This window comes from Micromys minutus (assembly GCF_963924665.1).
Source record: "Micromys minutus genome assembly, chromosome: 32".
In the NCBI taxonomy this organism is placed as follows: domain Eukaryota; kingdom Metazoa; phylum Chordata; class Mammalia; order Rodentia; family Muridae; genus Micromys; species Micromys minutus.
This window is the reverse complement of record NC_137967.1, coordinates 15,796,921-15,818,967: the sequence shown is the minus strand read 5'-3', so window position 1 is coordinate 15,818,967 and position 22,047 is coordinate 15,796,921. Positions and strand designations below refer to the sequence as shown.

At 51.9% G+C, this 22,047-nt stretch overlaps 1 protein-coding gene across 2 annotated transcripts; it reads left to right on the top strand.

Moving 5' to 3' along the window:
* The first annotated feature begins 124 nt into the window (after positions 1 to 124).
* Positions 125 to 22,047, top strand: SIRT2 (sirtuin 2). Of its 2 annotated transcripts, XM_080908445.1 has the most exons (16): positions 125 to 229; positions 990 to 1,036; positions 4,924 to 4,972; positions 5,229 to 5,342; positions 9,564 to 9,605; positions 9,701 to 9,807; positions 9,896 to 9,952; positions 11,321 to 11,389; positions 16,664 to 16,793; positions 18,865 to 18,924; positions 19,150 to 19,205; positions 19,292 to 19,368; positions 19,451 to 19,502; positions 21,021 to 21,091; positions 21,201 to 21,267; positions 21,357 to 22,047. In XM_080908445.1, the coding sequence occupies exons 1-16, from the start codon at positions 214 to 216 to the stop codon at positions 21,507 to 21,509; spliced, it is 1,167 nt and encodes a 388-aa protein (XP_080764571.1). In that variant the 5' UTR covers positions 125 to 213; the 3' UTR covers positions 21,510 to 22,047. The 2 variants fall into 2 exon arrangements, with proteins under 2 accessions (XP_080764571.1, XP_080764572.1); XM_080908446.1 differs by lacking the exon at positions 990 to 1,036 and having other exon boundaries at positions 147 to 229.

Sequence of the window (22,047 nt, the reverse complement as noted above, 5' to 3'; positions counted from 1 at the left end):
CCAGACGCCCTTTATTAATATGGCCGCCGGCGCCAGGCCTTTTGGGACTTGTAGTTTGATAAAACGAAAGGAGCATTGTACGAAAGCCACTTCGGGACAGCGTTGCCTGCCGGGAGTTGTAGTTCTCTATCCTATCTCGTCCCCTTCTTGTTTCCGCTGCCGTCACGGGACAGAGCAGTCGGTGACAGTTCCGAGGGCCCCCACCCCGCTCCCATGGCTGAGCCGGACCGTGAGTTAGGGGCCCTGGTGGGAGGCTGGGAGGGTCGGGCCGCGCCGGGGCCTGGCTTTGGGCTGCAGGCCCCGGGGCCCGAGGGCAGACTCGGTGGGGCGGGAGACTGGGGCTGCCAGAAGGCAGTGGGATTCGGAGGGTGGTTTCTAATTGCTAGGTATTGCTAGGTTGGTGGGTTTCTGGATTGTGAAATTTAAGGGTCCGTTTGTCAAGTTTCTAATGATCGCGTTTCTCGCACTTTGGTTGCTGAGGACCCTCGTTTCTAAGGACCAAAGTTAACTACCATCCGGTTGCTAAGGTTGCCTGTTGTTAAGGGCAACTGTAATAATATGTTTGGGGGACCCCTGCGGCCCCTTTCTATCTCACTCCTTTAGTTCTTGTGCCTCTCCTAAACCTCCCATCTTCACTGCATCTCCTCTCCCACACTCAACTCTCAGCAGAAGTATCCCTACTTATGTCTCTTGAAAAACTTAGTTCTCCCTCATTCTCTTGGCTCGCACACGCTACCATATATCCTGCTTAACTCAGAAACCTTCCTTCAGTCCCGTTTCATCTGCTTTCTCCTTCTAAACATTCCCCTCCTCACACATTCTTCCACTCTAAAATATGCCTTTTCCCATCTCCAAGAGTTTTACTACCATCCCTGACTCCAGGATAATTAGGTTGGTGGGTCCTCTTGTCACCTCCACCACTCTGAAACCCTTCATCTGCTTAACTATTTCCCCCCACTGTAACCACGTCTGCTCCCCCTCCTCCCCAGCCTCTGACCCTCTGGAGACCCAGGCAGGGAAGGTGCAGGAGGCTCAGGTGAGATGGGGCAAAGGGTGGAGGGAAGGAGAGAAATGGACATGGCTCCTTATGCTGCACTGGGTGGGAGGTGCGAGGGAAGGCTGTTTTTTTACCCAGGGCCCCTTGGCTTATAGCTCCCCAATCCCTAAACCCATCTGGGGATTAGTACAGCCTTCTGGGAAAATGGTGGCTTCTGGGGACTGTCAAGGAAAATGTATAACCTCAACCCCTGGCTCCATTCCATATTATCCTCGTTCCCTGCTGTTGCCCAGCCCATACTCAATCCCTTCTGAACCTCGTTTGTGCTAGACCTGGAAGAGACAGTTTTCCAGTTCGATCCCCAAACTCGGATCCTATGGGGTGGGGGAAAGGACCCAATAGGGCTCATTATAAAAAAAAAAAAAATCAAAGCTGGGTGTGGGGTCAGCCACCTGTAATCCCAGCACAACTGGGTGTGGGGGGCGAGGTAGGAGGATTGAGAAAGGAGAGGCAGCTTGCGACATATAGTGAGACCTGGTCTCCAAAAAAGGAGGGAAGAGATGGGGAGGGCGCACCCCAGGCGTACAGGGCAAACTTTGTGGATCAGAGATTATAAGAGGAACCCACAAGCTGATCTAGGGACAAGACCAAGATATATAAGTGAAGTGATATGGGGTTTCCTTAAATAAGATCGGAGATGGTGGTCGGAGACCCGTGAGCAAGGAGTAGTAAATGTTGGGCTGCTGGGTGGTCATTTATTGATACTCTGCCTGCATTTTAATGTACATGACCTTGTTTAATCTTTTCAGCATCCCAGTGATGGGAAAGGCCTTTTAATGGCCACGTTACAGATGAAAAACTTACTTGGTAAAGACGGTTAACTCCTGTGTCCTTTGGGTAGAGAGAGAAAGGAAAGGGCTTGCTGAGACTTATGGGAAAATGGGCCCCAAAGATGCTGTAGGTTCGGTGGAGAGGTAGATGAGCCATTTTAAGGATGTTCGAAGACACCTGCCAATGACTCCAGTTCGCCCAGAGGCCGAGTGTGCTCATGTACCAGAGGGGAGGCTCTCGACCTTTCTAATCCTTTAATATAGCTCTTCACAGTGTGCTGACCCTCCCAACCTTAAAATTATTTGTGCTGCTACTTCATAACTGTCATTTTGCTACTGTGATGTACTATGACGTAAATATCCGATATGCAGGACATCTGATATGGGACCCCTTGGAAAGGGTCATTTGATCCCCAAAGTGGTTGGTGTCCCACAGGTTGAGAAGCATTGTACTAGAAAGTCCCTCCAACCACTGAATGTCAGCATCCTCTGAGCTTCAGAGGGAGGCAGGTGCAGAAGCTGTGGTAACAATACCCCCATCCGTGCACAGCGGAGCCGTGTGGTAACAATACCCCCATCCGTGCACAGCGGAACCGTGAGAGCCTGCTGTGGGTCTCTAGTGTCTTACTTGTCTGACTCCCAAAGGAAGACTTGATGCCAGACCAAAAAAAGGTCTCACAGTCAAAAAGGGGGTTCTCAGTGGCCAAGATGTGGGGTGTCAATTGCAGTATTATCCAGACAGGGCAGCACTATCAGCAGCCTCAGTGGCTGTCAGGAGAGGGAGTCAATGGACCACGGTTCATCATACAATGTGTTACTGTGGAGCCACAGTGAAGAATGAGGTGGGGGGCTGGAGAGATGCTCAGTGGTTAATGTACACTGCTATTCCAGAGGACATAAGTTCCATGTGCCAGGCAGCTCACAAGCGACTGTAACTCCAGTTCCAGGGGATCTGATTCTATGGCACACTTGCACACACATGCACATATACCCATAATTAAAATAAACTATAAAGTGACATGGGTCTGTGAAACATCGTGCAGTGTCATACGCTGGCAAGACCCATTTCTGTAGCAGTAAGTAAACAAGCAAAAACTCACGCAGAGAAAACACGTAGTTATCTCTCTTAACTGTGGCTCCGTTTTGCTTTGTTGTTTGTTCATTATCCAAAAGCTCAGGAGGCTGATAAAGAAGGATTTATGAGTGGGAAGCCATCTTGGGTGAAACAGTAAGACTTGTATAAAGCTCTTTTTACAGTTTTTATCTTTTAAATTTTATGTGGGTTGGCGTTTTGCCTACGTGTAATCCTGTGTGTAAGATCCCCTAGTGCCTAGAGCTATGGACAGCTGTGAGCTAACATGTGGATGCTGGGAATTGAAGCAGCCAGTGCTCTTAACCACTGAGCCATCTTTCCAGGCCCTCTTTTAAAATTTTTAACGCAGTTTGTTTGTTTTGTTCTATGGGTGGGGTGTACATGCCACGTCTGATCTGAGAACACCTGTTCGCTCCTCCCACCATGTGAGGCCGAGGATCAAACTCAGGTTGTCGGGCTTAGCAGCAAGCACCTCTCCCTGCTGAACCGTCTTGCCAGCAAGTTGGAGCCAGCCAGGGCTATGTAGGACCCAGTTTCAAAACAATAACAACAGAAGAATCTTTACAAATAATTCAGAAAGGAGATTTGGAAGCAGAGTAGGGAAGGGATGGTCTGGGAGCCCATGAGCAGGGAGTTGACCTCGCTGGTCAGACTTTGGGGCATCTGCTTTAAGGCCAACCCTGGGTCGGCCCCAGGTTGCATGTGTTCAGTGGCAGATGGTTCTGGAAGTCCTGTTATCTAGGCTGGGCATTAAGTGGTAAGCATAGATAAAGTCCCTGCCTTTGTGTGGCTGACATTGTGGCACTCAGTAGGTATTTGTGATTTGGGGAGGGAGAAGGATTAAAGAAGAGAGACAGACCACCCTAAACAGGACATCATGTAATAGGGAACGAGGATCAGAGGCAGAAACCGAGTCAAGGAAGCCAGGGAAGGACCCAGGAGAGAGCAGGTTGAACAAGGTGGAGCTCTGGGGCTAGAAGAGGGGGTCAATGGGAGGCTGACACCCCAGTGGGTACACTGGGGATTGGCATGGGTGTGGTAGGTAGGGAGGCCAACTAAGGGACAGTGAAGCCACTTAGTATGGGGATTGGGAGCAGGAGCTGGTTTCTTGGAGATGCTGAAGCCACTCTGGAACATGGTTGGAGCAGGGTGGGGGTCACCTCGAGAGGCTCATGTCTGGTGACAGAGAAGCGGTGTCACCAATGACTAGGCCGTGATGTAGCTGTAGCAGGTGGCTCCAGGAAATGGAGTAGGCCAGTCGAGAGGCTCAGGGATTCACTGCTCAGCTTCACAGCAACCTCTGAGCTACACATCCAAGTCTAGCTCTAGTGGTGGTGGTCACCTAGCATCACCTTGCTCTGGTCCCTAGCATCTGGTCAGGCTGTGATGGACGGCCAACTGGTTAGAGTGATGGATGCTATTCCCCAACACCATGTCCATAAGCCCAGCTTTGGAGGGGTGGAGATAGGATGATCAGGAGTTCAAGGTTACAAAGACTTCATAGCAAGTTTGAGGCCAGCCTGGGCTACATAAACCCCAACTCAAAGAGCAAGCTAGGCACGGTGGCACATGCCTTTAATCCTAGCAGAGAGAAACAAGTGGTGATCTAGTGTACATAAGTGAGTTCTGGGCCTACTAGGGATATATAAAGTGACTCTGTCAGAAGAAAAAAGATGGGGCTAGCATGCTGGTCAGACTCTTAAACCGTGGCCAGACAGCCAGGTGGATCTTCAGGAATTCCAGGTCAGCCTGGTCTGTGTAGTCAGTTCTAGGCCAGCCAGAGAGACCCCATCTCGAAAGAAAGATAACGCCCCAAGGAGAACCAGGTCCCCTCTCTATAGGCTACCTTTCCCAGAGCCCTTACACAGACCCTGTACTTCAGGCCACCTCCCAGTCAGAGCCCTACTCTGAACCAGGTTGTCACCCATCCCCTCCCATCCCTCCCCTCCCCTTCCCTGCTAACCCCATTTCTTGGGCTTGGCCATCCCACCCGCTCCTTCTAGGACTCAGACTCGGACACTGAGGGAGGAGCCACTGGCGGAGAAGCAGAGAGTAAGTGTTCTCCTGGAGGAGGGCAGGGAGGTGATCTGGGGTCTGGGAGTATAGGGTGGGGGTTGGGGAGACTCCCTCAAAGCTACCAGGAGTGATGGCCAAAGTGTGTAACAATGGGTTTGGGACTGGAGGCTGCTGCTGTGGTGGACACTGGGTGTGAGGGGACACTGGGTGTGAGGTGTGAGAGGACAGTAAATCCCATGCTTGGGCCCTGGCTCAAAGCCCACCCGGCACTGTCTCTTCTGTTGTTGGTCAGTGGACTTCCTGCGGAATTTATTCACCCAGACCCTGGGCCTGGGTTCCCAGAAGGAGCGTCTGCTGGACGAGCTGACCCTCGAAGGAGTGACACGCTACATGCAGAGCGAGCGCTGTGAGTCCCTGACTGCTTGGCCACTTCTCCCATTCCTGGCCCCAAGTGACTCCATTTGGGGGGGGGTGGAGTAGTAAGAAGGCCTGCTGTACCTACCTACCTGTAATCCCAAACTCTGAGCAGATCTAAAAAGGATCCACACTTCAAGTTAGCCTCAGCTATATTGTGTGTTTGTAGCTAACCTGAGCCAGCTAAAGTTTTCCTAAAAATAATGATGATGATGATGATGATGATGATGATGATGGTGATGATGGTGATAATGGTGGAAGCCCAATTCTTGGGATGGAGACATAGTTTAGTAGTTAAGAGAAATGGCTGTTTTTCCAAAAGACCTGGGTTGGACTCCCGGGACTTACATGGTGGCTCACAACTTTCTGTAACTCCAGTTCTAGGGGATCCTACTTATGGCCCCCATGGCCATCAACCATGCATGCAGCATGCAAACATTCACAAAGGCTAAACACCCATTCACGTAAACAAACTCAGCTTGTGGGCGGTGGTCATGTATCTTTAATCCCAGCACTTGGGAAGCAGAGGCAGGCAGATTTCTCTAGCTCGAGGCTAGCCTGGTCTACAGAGTGAGTTCCAGGACAGCAGGGCTACACAGAGAAACCTTGTTTGGGAAAACCAAAAAAAAAAGGGGGGGGGGGAGAAAGGGAGAGAGAAACTCAGCCCTCCAGGAAACTGAGGCCAGAGGACGATGAGTTTGAGGGTAGCATGTGCTACAGAAGACTGTTGACTCAAAGAAAGGAAAAAGACAAGAAACTAGAACTGTAGCCAAAGAAAGCAGCACGCAGACTCTAAGCATTAAACGTGATGGAGCCAGGCTCTCGGGCTTTATTCTCAGGCCTCACAAGTCTGTGCACTGAGGGTGAAGTAAAGTCGATTAGCTCTGCTCGGGGAGGGTACCTTTGCACGTGAGAACCCGGCCATAGCGGCCCAGACAGAGTCACTTGATGCCCTGAACCGGCTCTGAGGTCCCTGTCTCTAATTGCCCATACCTGAGTCATTGCTTGCTCCCTTCCTTCCTTCCTTCCTTCCTTCCTTCTTTCCTTCCTTCCTTCTTTCCTCCTTCTTTCCTCCTTCCTTCCTTCCTTCCTTTCTCTTTCTTTCGGAGTGGAACATAGGGGCTCCTACTCAGGAGGCGGAGGCAAGTGGTTCTTTGGGTTTGGGGCCAGCCTAGTCTACAGAGTGAGTTACAGGACAGGCAGGGCTGGCTACACAGAGAAACCCTGTCTTGAAAAACCAAAAGCAGGCAGACAGACAGACAGACAGACAGACAGACAGACTTGGCAATATCTCAGTCCATAAAGTACTGTCAGCTCCCACACAAGAAGCTCAGTGCTTGTCATTCCAGGCCTGAGGAGGCAGAAGCAGGAGGAACCAGCCCAGGCGCCCCAAGAGCGCAGGATGGCTTAGCAGGCCAAGCCTGACACCTCAGCGGATCCATGGGACCCACACAGTAGCAGGAGGAAAATGGCCTCCACCACTTGTCCTCTCACTTCCTTCTACATGTTTGCTGTGAAATACACACACAAAGGAACGTGTAAAACAACAGAAAACAAATGAAGAAAAACCCCAAAACCAGGTGGATGGCCCTGAAGAAATCACACACACACACTCACACACACACACACACACACACACACACACACTCAGGAAATAAATGATTAGAACAGGACCCGATCTCCCGAGAGACAGGGAAGTGTTTGCTGTAGTTACAGAAAGCTTGTCTCAGACGTGCAGTTTAGAAGCCTGCCATCTGGGCCACCGTGAAATTTCTATTCCTTGCTGAGGTCGAGCCACCACAGTCTGCAAAAGCAGGCCCTCACGGTCCTCACTGGGACAATGCAGCTCTGAGGTCCTGAACGGCCCTTTGTTGAGGCCGTCGTCCCCAGTTTCCCCTTCGCCCAGCTGCTCGGCGCTCTCCTTGGCAGGCAGGATGGCAGCTGAACCTCCCTCTCCTGCCACAGGCTGGGCAGACGCCTGCAGAGAGAACCCAGGAGGCCCTGGTTCTTTCTCTTATGCTCAGATCTTAGAGTCTCTGGCCTATAGAGTGCTGGTGTGAGACGTGATATAAATATTAATTAAGCAGGCTCTGGGCTAGGTATCTCACCAAGCATCCTTGTACCTAATTATCACAGAATGGCGGTGAGATCTTTCTAGAAGTAAGCTGAACAGAAGAGGAAACTGAGGCACAGAGAGGTTGTGACTTGGTGTGAACATATGACAAGGGCCTCTTGAAGCTCAGTGGCGCTCTGTACTTGTGGCAAGCTTTGAATTTAAGATGATCTTACCTCGGTCTCTGGCTTTGGTATTACTGTGTTACCACACCCAGTTTCAATGTCCACAGTCTCCAGCCAGACCTGGGTCAGTGACATCCTAAAGAAGCTGGGTGCATAGGCTGTAGCAGGCCTCTTGTTGTTGTTTGTTGGTTGGGTTTTTTTTTTGTTTTGTTTTGTTTTTTTTGTTTTTTGTTTTGTTTTGTGTAACAGACCTTGGTGGTCTGAAATTCACTTTGTAGACCACATTGACCTCAAATTCTCAGACATCTCCCTGCCTCTGCATCCCAAGTTCTGGGAATAAACACCCACGCCTCCATGCCTGGTTTAAACATTTTTCGAGTGTGTGTGTGTGTGTGTATGGCGTGCATCACTGTAGGTGCATTTGTGCCGCTATGTGTTTGTTGCCAGGGAACAGCTCTCAAGAGTTCCTCTTCTCCTCCTCTTCTTCTACCGTCGTTTCCAGGAGTCAGGATTGGCAGCAAGCGCCTTTACCCACTGAGCCATCTTGCCAGCCCCTGTGGCAGGCTGACCTTTGTCCACACTTGTTGTCCCTTAAACAGAACAGCCCAGGGGTGACCAATTCATGGGATAGCACACTTGTGTCTGTCCGTCAGCTGACAGACAGATGCTGGGACTCTGTGTGGCTGGGCTACGGGCCAGCCTGCAGCTGGGGCAGCAACAGGGCTATTTCTCCCCAGCTCTGTGCTTGTGAATGGACTCAACCAGAGCATCCCCTAACAGTTCTTTTCTACAAATTACTAAACACCAAGAGCAGAGCCCTCATAAGAATACGAGCTATGGATCTGAAGAAGCCGAACAGAATTGAGGGGCTGGAGGCGAGGCTCCGGTGTTACTTAGCACGCACAGGCCCCTGGATTCAACCCCCTGCACCACATACGAAAATGAGCATGGCGATCCTTTCCTCCCAATGCTCAGAAGGTAGAAGCAGCTGAGACCTGACTCAAGCAAAGCAAAGAACAGAAGAGCTGGGAATGTGGTCTACTTAAAGATAGAAGCAGGAAGATGGGAAGTTCAAGGTCATCCTTGGCTATACAGTGAATTTAGAACTTGCCTGACACCCATGAAACCGTGCCCCCCAAGAAAGTGTTATGTAGTGCAATTGACTCAAATGAGCAGACTTGAGGTGGCCCTTGGTGAACGAAGCAGTGTGGTGAAGGGATGTTCACGGCAGGCTAGAAATCGGTGAGAGCCAGGCGTCCTAGCACCTGGGAGGCTGAGGCGGGAGGTACAGGACTCCAGGCCCACTCAGGGGACATAGGGAGGCACTGTCTCAAAACAGGACAGACAAACATGCTGGTGCACACCATAACACCAGCACCCAAGAGGTGGAGCCAGGAGGGTCAGAAGTTCAAGGTCATCTTTAAGTACATAGAAGGCTCAAAGTCAGCTTTGGCTATATGAATCCTTGTCTCAAATTTTCCTTTAAAAAATATTTTTAAGTGTGTGTGTGTGTGTGTGTGTGTGTGTTAAGACAGAGTTTCTCTGTGTTTCTTTGGCTGTCCTAAAACTCACTCTGTAGACCAGGCTGGCCTCAAACCCACAGAAAATTGCCTGCCTCTACCTCCCCAGTGCGGGGATTAAAGATGTGCGCCACCACCTTCTGACCCAAAAGTAATTTTTTAAAGTCATACAGTATTGTACGTTAGCAGATAAGTTGTCATCAGAATTTGGTTTGGGTTGACTCTCGGGATTCTAGAGATGGAACTCAAGGCCTCACACTAGCCATCCCTGGGCTACTGAGCTGGGCCCCGCCCCGGCCCTCTTGCTGGACCCCACCCATTGCTGTCTAATCCATCTGCTGTCCCTCCTGGTTGGCTGTCCCCTGTAATGTGAGATTGCCTATACCATCCTCCCTGCCACTGGCAGTCCGTCTAGGAGGGAAACCTTGGCACGTGACACCAATTCTCTGCTCCAGGTCGCAGGGTCATCTGTTTGGTGGGAGCCGGAATCTCCACGTGTAAGTGTCCCTTTCTTCAAGCCACTCCTGGAGGCGCCTGAAAGAGTTTGCGCACACGTGGGGGCTAGAACCTCTGACTGAGTGTGCCTTCCTAGCCGCAGGTATCCCTGACTTCCGTTCCCCATCTACTGGCCTCTATGCAAACTTGGAGAAGTATCACCTTCCTTACCCAGAAGCCATCTTTGAGATCAGCTACTTCAAGGTAGACTGCTGTGATGAGGGGAGGTGGGCCCCAACCTCAGTCCTCATCTTACCTGGGACATGTGGCCTTCTGGTTCTCTCTCCCACAGAAACATCCGGAACCCTTCTTTGCCCTTGCCAAGGAGCTCTATCCTGGGCAGTTCAAGGTGAGGTCTTTTTCTTGGAGGGAAGAGTAGGTATGGGGAGCAGCGTCTCTATAGGCCCTTCAGACAAGCATAACGTGATTAAGAACCTAGCCTCTGGGGCCAGCAAGATGGTTCTGTGGGTAAAGATGCTTGCTGCCAAACCTGATGACCTGAGTTCAATCCCTGGAGCCCTCAAGACTGAAGGAGAGAATTGACTCAATTGTATTCTCTGACCTCCACATATGCACTGTGGCAAGCGAATACCCAGAGAGAGAGAGAGAGAGAGAGAGAGAGAGAGAGAGAGAGAGAGAGAGAGATAGACAGACAGATAATAGATAGGGATATTGTTAAAGAAAAAATTACATAAGTTCTGGCCAGATGCGATAGTTCATACCCATAATTATACCCCTAACTGTAGCATTTGGGAGGCAGAGACAGGAAACTTTAAAATGCAAGGTTAGCCAAAGCTACACAGACCCCGTCTCAAAGGTTTAAATAATGATTTAAAGGTAAAGACATGGCTCTGTGTTAAAGAAAAGATAGTACTCTTGCAGAGGACCAGGGTTCAGTTCCCAGCACCTATATCAGGAAGTTCACAACCCCCTGTAACTCCAGCTCTAAGGAACCTGACGGCTCTGGCCTCTGTGGGCACAAGAACTCACATCAATATACCAACACAGACCCACACACATACATATAATTAAAAATTCTAGAATGTTGTTTTAAAAGAAAGGACTCCCTGGTGTGGTGGTACACACCTTTAATTCCAGCACTTGGAACTAGCAGTTCAGGGCATTGGCTGCCCTTCCAGAGGACGTGGGTTCAATTCCCAGACCCACATAGCTGCCCACAGCTATCTATAACTCCAGTTCCAGGGGCTCTGACACCCTCACACAGACACACATGCACACAAAACACCAGTTAATGCACATAAAATAAATAAATCATTCTTAAAATTCCAGCTCTTGGGAGGCAGAGGCAGGAGAATTTCTGGTCTATCTTATCTGGTCAGAGGCTATCCTGGTCTACATAGCACATTCCAGGACTACCTAGAGAGACCCTGTCTCAAAAACCAAATAAATAAGTTAATGGTAAAATAAACAATTTTGAGACATTAAAAAAAAAAAGGAGTGTGTTGCAGGTCCGGGTGGCCTGGCCTCCTTCCTGGCCCTCCCTCATCTCTTTACCCCGTGGCTCTGGGCCTCTGTTTACCCAGCTGTAAGGAAGCTGCTGGGAGTATCAGGAAGGGCCGTGGCCGAAGCCTGGCTGTGAGCCTGACTCTGCGGTTTACCGATTGGTGACCCTGGGCCACTGTAATGGGGCCGTGGGGCAGAACGGGCCCACGGGTGGCCTGGGACCTTCCCATCAGCACTGTTCCTGTTCTCACAGCCCACCATCTGCCATTACTTCATCCGCCTGCTGAAGGAGAAGGGGCTGCTGCTGCGCTGCTACACGCAGGTAGGCGGGACCGTGGGGGCCACGGCCGACCGGGCAGTAGGCTGGATGGGTCTTGGAACCCTTGGTCAGAGCTGGGGTAACACAGGCAGGCACAGGACCAGTAACCAGGGCTCAGCTAATTGTAGCGAGTAGCCTACAGTGGGCCACTTCCTCTTTGCCTCAGTTTCCCCTTTGTAAATAGGGAACAGAAACAGGATACATTGGTATTTGAGAGACTCAGAAGGAAGATCAGAAATTCAATTCTGTACTCGGTAGGCAGTATCTATGTGAGTGTGAGGCCAGCCTGGTCTACATAGCAAGTTCTAGAAGAACCAGGGCTACACAGAGAAACCCTGCCTTGAAAGACCAAAAAACCCAAAAACAAAAAAGCAAAGGTTATCCTTGGCTACAAAATGAGTTTAAGGCCGTTGTTCAGGATGTGAGATTGTATCTCTAAATTAATTGGTTAGTCAATTAATTAACGTATAAACTAAGAAATATAAGAATCTTTAAATATAAAAAAAGTCAGGACAGCTTCAGGCCTTCTCAGTTCTGTTACAAGGTGACAAGTCACAGCACATCCCACACTAACTGTGCAAGTCCTCTGTATCTGAGAGGGGACACCATTGATACCACACCATTGATACTCCAGATCAGGACATGGGGGCCATTTTCTAACAGATGACACTGTATCAGGAAGAAGCTGGGCTTCTGATTTGTACACTTCTGAGCCTGGCCTTGGACACAGAGGCTAATGGGACACTGTAGCCACACTGGGGTTCAGAAGGATATTCAAGCTGCTGGCTTTTAGATTAGCAACTGGGAAAAAAAAATGTTTGTGTCTCTATGTGTTTAATCGATGTGTTGAAGTTCAGACTGTTTTCTGAGGCAGTATACATGCGTGCTAAAAAAATTACATCTCAGAACACAAACTGTCCAAGCAAGGTAACACACACTTGTAATCCCAACATTTGAGAGGTTGAGAAAGAAACTGATCATGAGTCCAAGGCCAACCTGGGCTACATGCTGAGTTTAAGGTCAGACTGGCTCCATAGCCAATACCCCCGCCCCCCGAAAAAGGAAAAAGAGAACTCCAACTTGTACTGAATAGTTAATGGTTGAATACAAAGTTTCTTCAGGCAACCTGGTGAAGCTCTTGCAATGTCGGAAACAGCCACCAGGGGGAGGATGAGTTCAAACTTTTGGGGCCAGATGGCTGGAGGCCCTAGTTGGGGAAGAGAGAGTTTAGTCCTTCCTGGCACTGCCCAAGCTCAGGACACTCCGAGAGTCAGCCTCATTCACAGAACGATGATACCAACAGCTCCCTTGAAGCCCATACTTTCTGCATGTGGTTGCATGTCCCCCTGGCACCGTTGTTTGCTAACCTCTATGACAACAGATGTTCTCCCAAGTACCAGGCCCTACCAGTGAGCAGAGCAGATGCCCCTGCCCTCCTGGTTCTAATCTTCTCATATGTGTGACAAGAACAAGAGGGAAGATGAGTCATAGAGCTAGGATGTCAGATGGTGCCAAGTCTCTGAATGCTTCCACAGGAGGCAAGTCAGGGGTTGTAGGGGTGGGATGCTGGTGCGCACAAGGCAGGCATGGAAGCCTGGCCAAGAAGGTGACATTAAAACAAAAACCTGAGAGCTGGGAGGGAAGGGACCTTCAGGCAGAGGCTCACTGTGACTAGATGGGGCAGGGGAGCTACAGTAAGCAGGCAGGAAGCTGCTGTGTTGGTCCAGCCAAGGTGGATGGAAGATGGACCTCCAGTGAGCACCACTGATGCAGAAAAACATGGCCAGGCATCTCCTGGATGGTGGCTGTTTCTCGGCTGAGCATGACCTGTGCTTTCCTGAGACTCTGAGAAGGGAGGATGTCGAGAGATGCTGTTCTACCCTGAGACCCTGGGAGACAGCCACATAGAGGGGCTGGGGGCAGCTGGGCATGGGGCCTGGGCTGAGCAGAAAGGCAGTGGCTGGAGAAGCAGCAGATGGGGTGAGAAACTGAGGCAAAGCCTCCTGTGAGCCAGAGCTGCCAGCACAGGCGTGCTCAGTGTGAAGAATGCAGGTATCTACCAACTATCTCAAGTATTTCTTAACTTTAGTACAGTTGCTGCGTGTGTGTGTGTGTGTGTGTGTGTGTGTGTGTGTGTGTGTGTGTGTGTTTCAAAGTATGCAGAGACAGGTGCAGGCATGCCACATCAAAAGTTTGGAGGAAAAAATAAAGCTAGGCGCGGTAACGCATGACACAGGCCTTTAAGCCCAGCCTACAGGAAGGCAGATATCATGTGAGTCTCAGGGACAGAACTCAGGACATCAGGCTTGGTGGCAAGCACCTTTATCTGCTGAGCCAGCCCATTGGCTCCCCACATACACTTTAAAAAGGGATTTATTTTTATTTCTTGTTTATGGGTGTTCTGCCTGCACGTGTGTGTTAACAGATGTTGTGTGCTGCCGTGTGGGCGCTGGGAACCAAACCAAGGTCTTCTGGGAGAACAGCCAACACTCTTAACTGCAGCCCCCCTCCCACTTCTGTAAAATATCTAAAGGTTGAAGAAATGTTCCACTCGCCCCCTTTGTGGTCAGGTTTTTTTTTCTTCTTGGTCTCTTCTTCTCAGTCACTGTTTGAGTCACTGACCCACTTTCTGGAGCAGAGCGACTCTGCCTCCGAGTTGTGCTGTTTTTAGCTTTAGGGCACAGGAACCCATTCTCACATTCTGTCACTGTGATCACTCAAGCCACTGTGGTCCCTCAGAAGAATGGCTCCAGATCCTTCATATATGAAACTCACCCTCCAGAAAGTTCTCTGCGTGCCCCTCACCCAGCCTCCGCCTGGGACCCTTCCATACTCACACCATAGGTCAGCACCATGCATTTTAAAAGCTGAAGATTAGTCTTTTTCTTTTTCTCCTTTTATTTTGGGTGTGTGTCTGCTGTTATATAGGCCACAGGGCTTCCGGCATGCTGAGGAAGTGCTCTACCACTGAGCCACACCCCCAGCACAGGCAAGATTTGAGCTTGTGATCTTCCTCGTCTTCCTGTGTCTGAGATTACAGGCTTGCTTTGCTAGGCCAGCTCTACTGTGCAGACCCTGGGCAGAGGCAGCAGCCTACCACTCCATCATGAGGGGAAGCTGCAGACTCACCCGGCCCCCATGATGCACACCACTACTGACAGTAGGGCAGATGTCAGAGGTTTGCTCAACTCAGTGTGTGTTCAGCTCACAGGGGACTTAGCAGGACAGAGCCCCATCACAAGGGAAGGTGCATCTCTGTGGACACAATCTAACACAACCTGAGAGTTCAGGTATCTCCCTCCACCCTAAACCACGTTTCCCATGGATACAGAGGCTGCCTGAGGTAGTTCTGTGAGCCCTTAGTTAGCTGTTTGCATGTGTGTTGCTTACTCCCCAGTGAAGGCCCTGGTAGACCAAGCCAGCTACAAAGCAGATGTAGGATCCAGGGTGTGGTGGTGCTCCCCTGTGATCCCAGCATTCTGGAGTGTGGCTGTGCTCCCCTGTGATCCCAGCATTCTGGAGTGTGGGGGTGCTCCCCTGTGATTTCAGCACTCTGGAGTGTGGGGGTGCTCCCCTGTGATCCCAGCATTCTGGAGTGTGGCTGTGCTCCCCTGTGATCCCAGCATTCTGGAGTGTGGGGGTGCTCCCCTGTGATCCCAGCACTCTGGAGTGTGGAGGTGCTCCCCTGTGATCCCAGCACTCTGGAGTGTGGGGGTGCTCCCCTGTGATCCCAGCATTCTGGAGTGTGGCTGTGCTCCCTTGTGATCCCAGCATTCTGGAGTGTGGCTGTGCTCCCCTGTGATCCCAGCATTCTGGAGTGTGGGGGTGCTCCCCTGTGATTTCAGCACTCTGGAGTGTGGGGGTGCTCCCCTGTGATCCCAGCACTCTGGAGTGTGGCTGTGCTCCCCTGTGATCCCAGCACTCTGGAGTGTGGGGGTGCTCCCCTGTGATCCCAGCATTCTGGAGTGTGGCGGTGCTCCCCTGTGATTTCAGCACTCTGGAGTGTGGGGGTGCTCCCCTGTGATCCCAGCACTCTGGAGTGTGGGGGTGCTCCCCTGTGATCCCAGCATTCTGGAGTGTGGCGGTGCTCCCCTGTGATCCCAGCATTCTGGAGTGTGGGGGTGCTCCCCTGTGATCCCAGCATTCTGAAGTGTGGGGGTGCTCCCCTGTGATTTCAGCACTCTGGAGTGTGGGGGTGCTCCCCTGTGATTTCAGCACTCTGGAGTGTGGGGGTGCTCCCCTGTGATTTCAGCACTCTGGAGTGTGGGGGTGCTCCCCTGTGATCCCAGCACTCTGGAGTGTGGGGGTGCTCCCCTGTGATTTCAGCACTCTGGAGTGTGGGGGTGCTCCCCTGTGATCCCAGCACTCTGGAGTGTGGTGGTGCTCCCCTGTGATCCCAGCACTCTGGAGTGTGACTCTCAAGTTTGAAGTAGTGTCAAAAAACTATACTCCCCCACCAAAGAAATAAGTCATTCTTTTGTTTTATTTATTCATTTTAATTTATATTACATTTAATTAGTGTGTGTGCAGAGTTCAGCGGACAACTGAAGAAGGGGTTTACTTCTACCATAGGTTTCCAGGGCCCACAGCCAGGTTGTTGTGTCGGTGACAAGGGCCATTGCCTGCTGGGCCATCTTGTCAGCCCTTACTGTGGTTTTTCAAGGTGCCAGTCTTGTCCCCGGCTTTCCGGCATCTCACCATGTTCCTCGGGCTAGCCTCACACTTACCGCAATCTAGAGTTATAAGCATGGTCCACCGTGCCTAGCTTTGTTTATTGTTTTCTTATTTCACCTTCTGAGGCAGGCCTTCCCATGTAGCCCTGGGTGTGTAGCCTCAGCAGACTTTAAACTTAAAGCAGTCCTCCTGCCTCAGCCTCCAGCAGCTACGGCCACTGCTGACCTGACTCTGTTTATGTTAATGCTTGGCCAGAGCTGCCACATACAAGCTGCTCAGGTGGGCTCCCACCAAGATGCCACATCTGAGGGGGACACAGGATAGGTACATTTATTTCAATAAATGTGTGACAAACGCGTGTGGCTCTCTAGCAAAAGAACTTCTCTGACAAACAGAGGCAGTGACCCACGATTGCAGAAGAATGTCCCATGGGGATGACAGTGGCAGAGGGGCTGCCTTGGACACCTGAGCCTTGGCATCCTTGAGCAGCCTCCGGTGGCCCCATTGGGCAAGTGGACACTTTCCATCCATCCCCACCCCGAAATGGCACTGCTCAGAGCCACAAGGGCTGGCTGACTTCCTGACCTCCTCCCCGCCCCCCAGAATATCGACACACTGGAGCGCGTGGCAGGGCTGGAGCCCCAGGACCTGGTGGAGGCCCACGGTACCTTCTACACGTCACACTGCGTCAGCACCTCCTGCGGCAGAGAGTACTCCATGAGCTGGATGAAAGGTGAGGCCGGTTTCTTTGGAGGCTAGGTTTCCCTGTGTAGCCCAGGCTAGCCTGGAGCTTGCACTTCTGCCTGTCTCGCTGTTGCTGAGATGGCAGGTGTGCGCTACGCCACTCGGCTGTCTCGCTTTTCACGGCGGCTGCAGAAGCCTCAAGGATTCAAGGTGGCGTGGCGGCAAGCTTTTGCTCCCGTCCACCCCTCTGCCGGGCTGTCATGCAGATGAACCACAGAGCACGGCCAGCCACATGTGGACTGAGTGTAGACGCACGTCCTCAGTGGTCACTCGGCCTCTGTGGCTCTGAGGTGTTTACTATCTGACAGGAATGTTCTTGCATCAGGGCAAATGCGCTACATTCCGAGGAAGGCATTGCCTTCTGAGACGAGGAAGCCCGTGTTTCTCTCCAGCATGGTGTCACCTATTAGCCTGTTGCTTAGGAGATAGAGGCAGGAGCACCAGGAGTTCAGGGCTAGCCTTGGCTACATACCAAGTTCCAGGCCAGGCTGGGCTACATGACAAAACTGAAAATAAAAGTGATAAGTTGTATGTGAGTCCCATGCAGCTCAGACTTGCATATTGGACAGTGCAGGAGGGACTGTGGAGGGGGAACTGGATGCAGTTCTGGGTAACGTGAGAGCTGGACGCACACATGACAGGGCCCACTGCTGTCCCTGCAGTCACTGTCCCCATTCATGTGAGGACACAGCACCCGAGAAACGGCCAGTCCCCAAGTACTGAGTGCCAGCACCAGCCTGTTTCTGGCAGCCATTGTGCTGAGCCTGAAGCTGCTGTGTCACTCCGGGAATCCATTTCTGTATTCTTTATGCTGACTTCACAAAGCCTCTGGTGTCCCCTGGACATCACGACAGCTGTGGCCTTTGTAGCAGGACCCTGGAAGGTGGCTCTTCTGACACAATGCCAGCCAGCTGTCCCCAGACTAAGGGTTCCCGAGCAGCCCAAGCGTGCACAGCTGGGGGTGACGGACAATGGACATCACCCCCTTTATGTCCCTGTGGAATCCCATCTAGCACTCACAGAATAGCATGTTTGTGCAGGGACGCCCTGTGAAGGGATGGATGGGTGACTGACCGAGTGAGCTCCAGTCCTGCGGGCTGCAAGTGACAGATGTGCTTTCAGACTCACTGACCCATAAATAAGGGGTGTTGGTTTCCAGAAGGGCAGTCTGTCCCAGAGTCCAAGGGTGGGAAACAGATGGGCTTGAGGTTTGATCCAACCCAGGACTATCGATATGTCCTTTCCTGATGCAGAGGCAGATAGGACTGTCCCCAGGACCCACTGGAACGACTTGACTCCCACTCCCCAGATAGGGGGGTCTTGGCGAAGTCCAGGTGCGCCTGTCTGGGGACAGGTGTCCCCGTGTGGGTTTGTCGTACTCACTCACTAGCTGAAGCTAGGAGCTTGGTGGTGACAGGGCAGCTCTCTAAGAAGGGAGCTCTTCTCTGAGGAGAAATGGCTGTGCTGCTTTGTTTTCTGGTGCTGGGGATCAGACTAGGGACTTGGGCTGTTAGGTCAGATGCTCTAATGCTGGCCACACCCACAGTCCCCACAGTAGGTGACGCTAGGCTGGCATCTACTGCTGAGTCATGCCCCAAGTCCCACCTGGTTCCACCACTGGGCTATCCTTAGCTCTTGGGGTTTGTTGTTAAGTATTATATTTGTGTATTTGTATATGCGTGGGTGTGCGCAGGGCACAGCATGCCTGTGGATGTCACAGGGCAGTCTGCAGAAGTTGTTTCTCTGCTTTTAGCGTGTGGGTTCTGGGGGACAGAACTTAGGTCACCAGACTGGGCAGCAGATGTCTTTACACACTGAGCCACTCACTTCGCTGCCCCAGCTCTTGGTTTTTCGAGATGTGGTCCTGTTGTGTAGCCAAGGCTGGTCACGAACTCACAATCTTCTGTTTAATTCTCCCCAAGATGGCTTCCTGGCATGAACCACCTACCTACCTGCCACAGTTCATGTTGACAGTGGAGAGGAACAGAAGAGAACTCTAGCAGCCCTGTGGGGGGGAGCGCTCACACCTCACCCTCTTTCTTTCCCTCTTTCCCACCCAGAGAAGATCTTCTCGGAAGCAATTCCCAAGTGTGAGAAATGTCAGAACGTGGTAAAGCCTGGTAAGCTCCAGGGCCGGACACTGGGGTGTGGGACTGGAGCCGGGACCCCTTTCCTCCTCTGGCCCTCACACACCTCCACATCTGGCCACTCTGCTACCTGTTCTGCAGAGGTTGGGTATCTGCCCCACCCCAGGCTCAGTTGGGCCCCCGACTCCTGCCTGTTCTAGCTCTGTCTCCCACGTCTCCTCTCCTGTCCCTGTGTGCCTCTGTCTGCTTCTCCCTCAGATATCGTGTTTTTCGGCGAGAACCTTCCATCGCGCTTTTTCTCCTGCATGCAGTCAGTAAGTGTCTGCTCTGGGCTTGGCCCACGTGAGGGGGACAAAACCAGAGCAGCAGGGTCCGAGTCCTTACTGGTCACTCCCCACAGGACTTCTCAAAGGTGGACCTCCTCATCATCATGGGCACCTCCCTGCAGGTGCAGCCCTTCGCCTCCCTCATCAGCAAGTAAGTTGAGGAGGACGGGACTGGGGGTCAGCTGGGGACAGGGCACCAGGGCAGATCCTGAATCTCAGCTCCCCCTTCCCAGGGCTCCGCTATCCACCCCACGGCTGCTCATTAACAAGGAGAAGACTGGCCAGGTAAGTCTGCCTCAGCTTCCCTCTCCCTCCGCTTGCTTTGCCCCCTTCCTCAGTTTACTGCTTCCTCAGGAGGGCAGGGCAGGTCTGTGTGTCCTGCCTGGGGAGCATCCATGCCTTAGACTCGCCAGTTCTGGCAGGAGAACATGGCAGTTGTGGTACGCACTGGGCCACCTGACGCTTCAGGCCTCGGTGTCATTCTAGATTCCTGTGGGCAAAGGACAGAACTGTGCCTTGAACCTGCTGAAGCCCGAGTGCTTCCCAGGACCCTGAGACAGTCCACACATGACCACTCTAGTGCCCTGTCACACACGCATCAAAGTCCAGGGCTTTCAGGACGTAGCAGAGCGTTTGTACAGAGGAATCTCCTGGCGTGGTGTGCGAGACAGTGAACTCAGGAGATGGGCTCCAAGCAGCCCTGCCCTCTCAAGCACACCATGGATTGAAGGTGACCTCGAACTCCTAACCTTCCTGCCTCTGCCTTCCAAGTGCTGTCATGACAAGCCTGCACCACCACACCGGCTGCACTTTCTGTTCTGCAGTAGGATAAGTCGGTTGCCATGCGCGCATTAGGTCCTGAGTTTAACGCCCAGCACCCACACTGGAAAAAATGAAGGCACTGTGTTTGCAGTCCCGCACTGGAGAGCAAAGATTGGTGGGTCCCTGGAGCTCTCTGGACAGCAGTCGTGAATTCATTTGTGAATCCCCAGACAGCTGAGAAATGTCTCAGAAAGAGTGTGTTTGGGCTGAGGATATACCTTGGTGGCAGTGTTTACATACATACATATATACATACATACATACATACATACATACATACATACATACATACATACACGCGGACTGGAGAGACGGAATCAGTGGTTAAGAACACTTTTGTTCTTCCAGAGCTCAGTTCCCAGCACCCATGTCAGGTGGCTCACAACTACCTTCAACCCCACCTCCTGGGGTTCTGACGCCCTCTTCTGTCCTCCGTGGGCACCCACACATGTAGAGTGTTCATACGCTTAACCAAAACTAAGCCGAGTGCTGCACTCTTTAATCCCAGCACTTGGGAGGCAGAGGCAGGCGAATCTGAGTTCGAGGCCAGCCTGATCTACCCGGTGAATTCCATGTCAGCTAGGACTACATACACATATTTCGAGACACTATCTAATCAATAAATAAATTAAAAAATGAATAACTCCTAAGAAACAGTATACAAGGTTGGCCACTTGGTTGACTTCTGGCCTGACCTCCTGGTCCACATGTGTACATACAGACACATATCCCACCACACACACACACACACACATTAATAAGTAAATAAAAAAAATAAGGCTAGGAATGGTGGGACTCATCTTTAATCCCAACACTGAGGAGGCAGAGGAAAGGTGGATCCTTGTGAGTTCAAGGCCAGCCTGGGCTACAGAGCGAGCTCCGGGACACCCAGGGATGCACAGTGAGACCCTCCCTCTTGGAAATAAGCATAAGGCAGGTGTGGTGCTCAGGGCTGTGCCCTTAGCAGTCCTCTCCCCACAGACGGACCCCTTCCTGGGCATGATGATGGGCTTGGGCGGCGGCATGGATTTTGACTCCAAGAAGGCTTACAGGTGAGCCGGGCCTGGGGGTGGCAGCTTGGGAAGGGCGGGCTGAGGAGGGAGAGAAGACAGAAAGCTGGCCAGGCCCCAGCCTGTTCTCTCACTCCTGCTCACACTGCAGGGACGTGGCCTGGCTGGGTGACTGTGACCAAGGCTGCCTGGCTCTCGCTGACCTCCTTGGATGGAAGGTGAGGAGCTGGACCACCCCAGCCCACCCTCAGCCCAGTCCCACAGGGATGGACAGGAGCCTCTGACTTCTGTCAAATTTGCCCCGCAGAAGGAGCTGGAAGATCTTGTCCGGAGAGAGCATGCCAACATAGATGCCCAGTCGGGGTCACAGGCCCCCAACCCCAGCACTACCATCTCCCCTAGGAAGTCCCCACCTCCTGCCCAGGAGGCGGCCAGGACCAAAGAGAAAGAGGACCGCTAGTAACTACTACCTCCCATGCAGGGCAGCCGAGTCCCAGCCAGCACTGGGCCCTCTAACATGCATCTTGTGTGAGCTTCTTTCTCTAAACCACTTTCCTGAAACCAGGGTGCCCCAACTCAATCCCAGAAAATCCTAATGTACCTAAGGGCTGAGGCTTGTGCAGTCTCTAACCACAGCCCACAGCCTCTAACCACCCAGAGCAAGAAGCAGCCTTCCCTAACTTCTAATTATCACCGGAGAGCAGGTTACCCCAAAACTCCTAACAGTGCCAGCATAAGGCATTTCTCTATGGTTTTTAGGAGGGCTGTGGCTAAATCAAATTAATCTACCCCACAGAGGGGCTGGACCCTCCAAATACCACTTCACCCAAGGGGGTGGGGCCTTGTGGGACCCCTGAGCCCGAAGGCCTGCCAACTCTCTGCCTCCAACAAAGTGGGTGCTGGGCTCTGTTTCCTGGGGACCCACTTGCCAGCCATTGATGAGTGAGCAGGAAACCTTGCTTATTAGAAACAAATTAAAAAACAAACCAACTAACCGT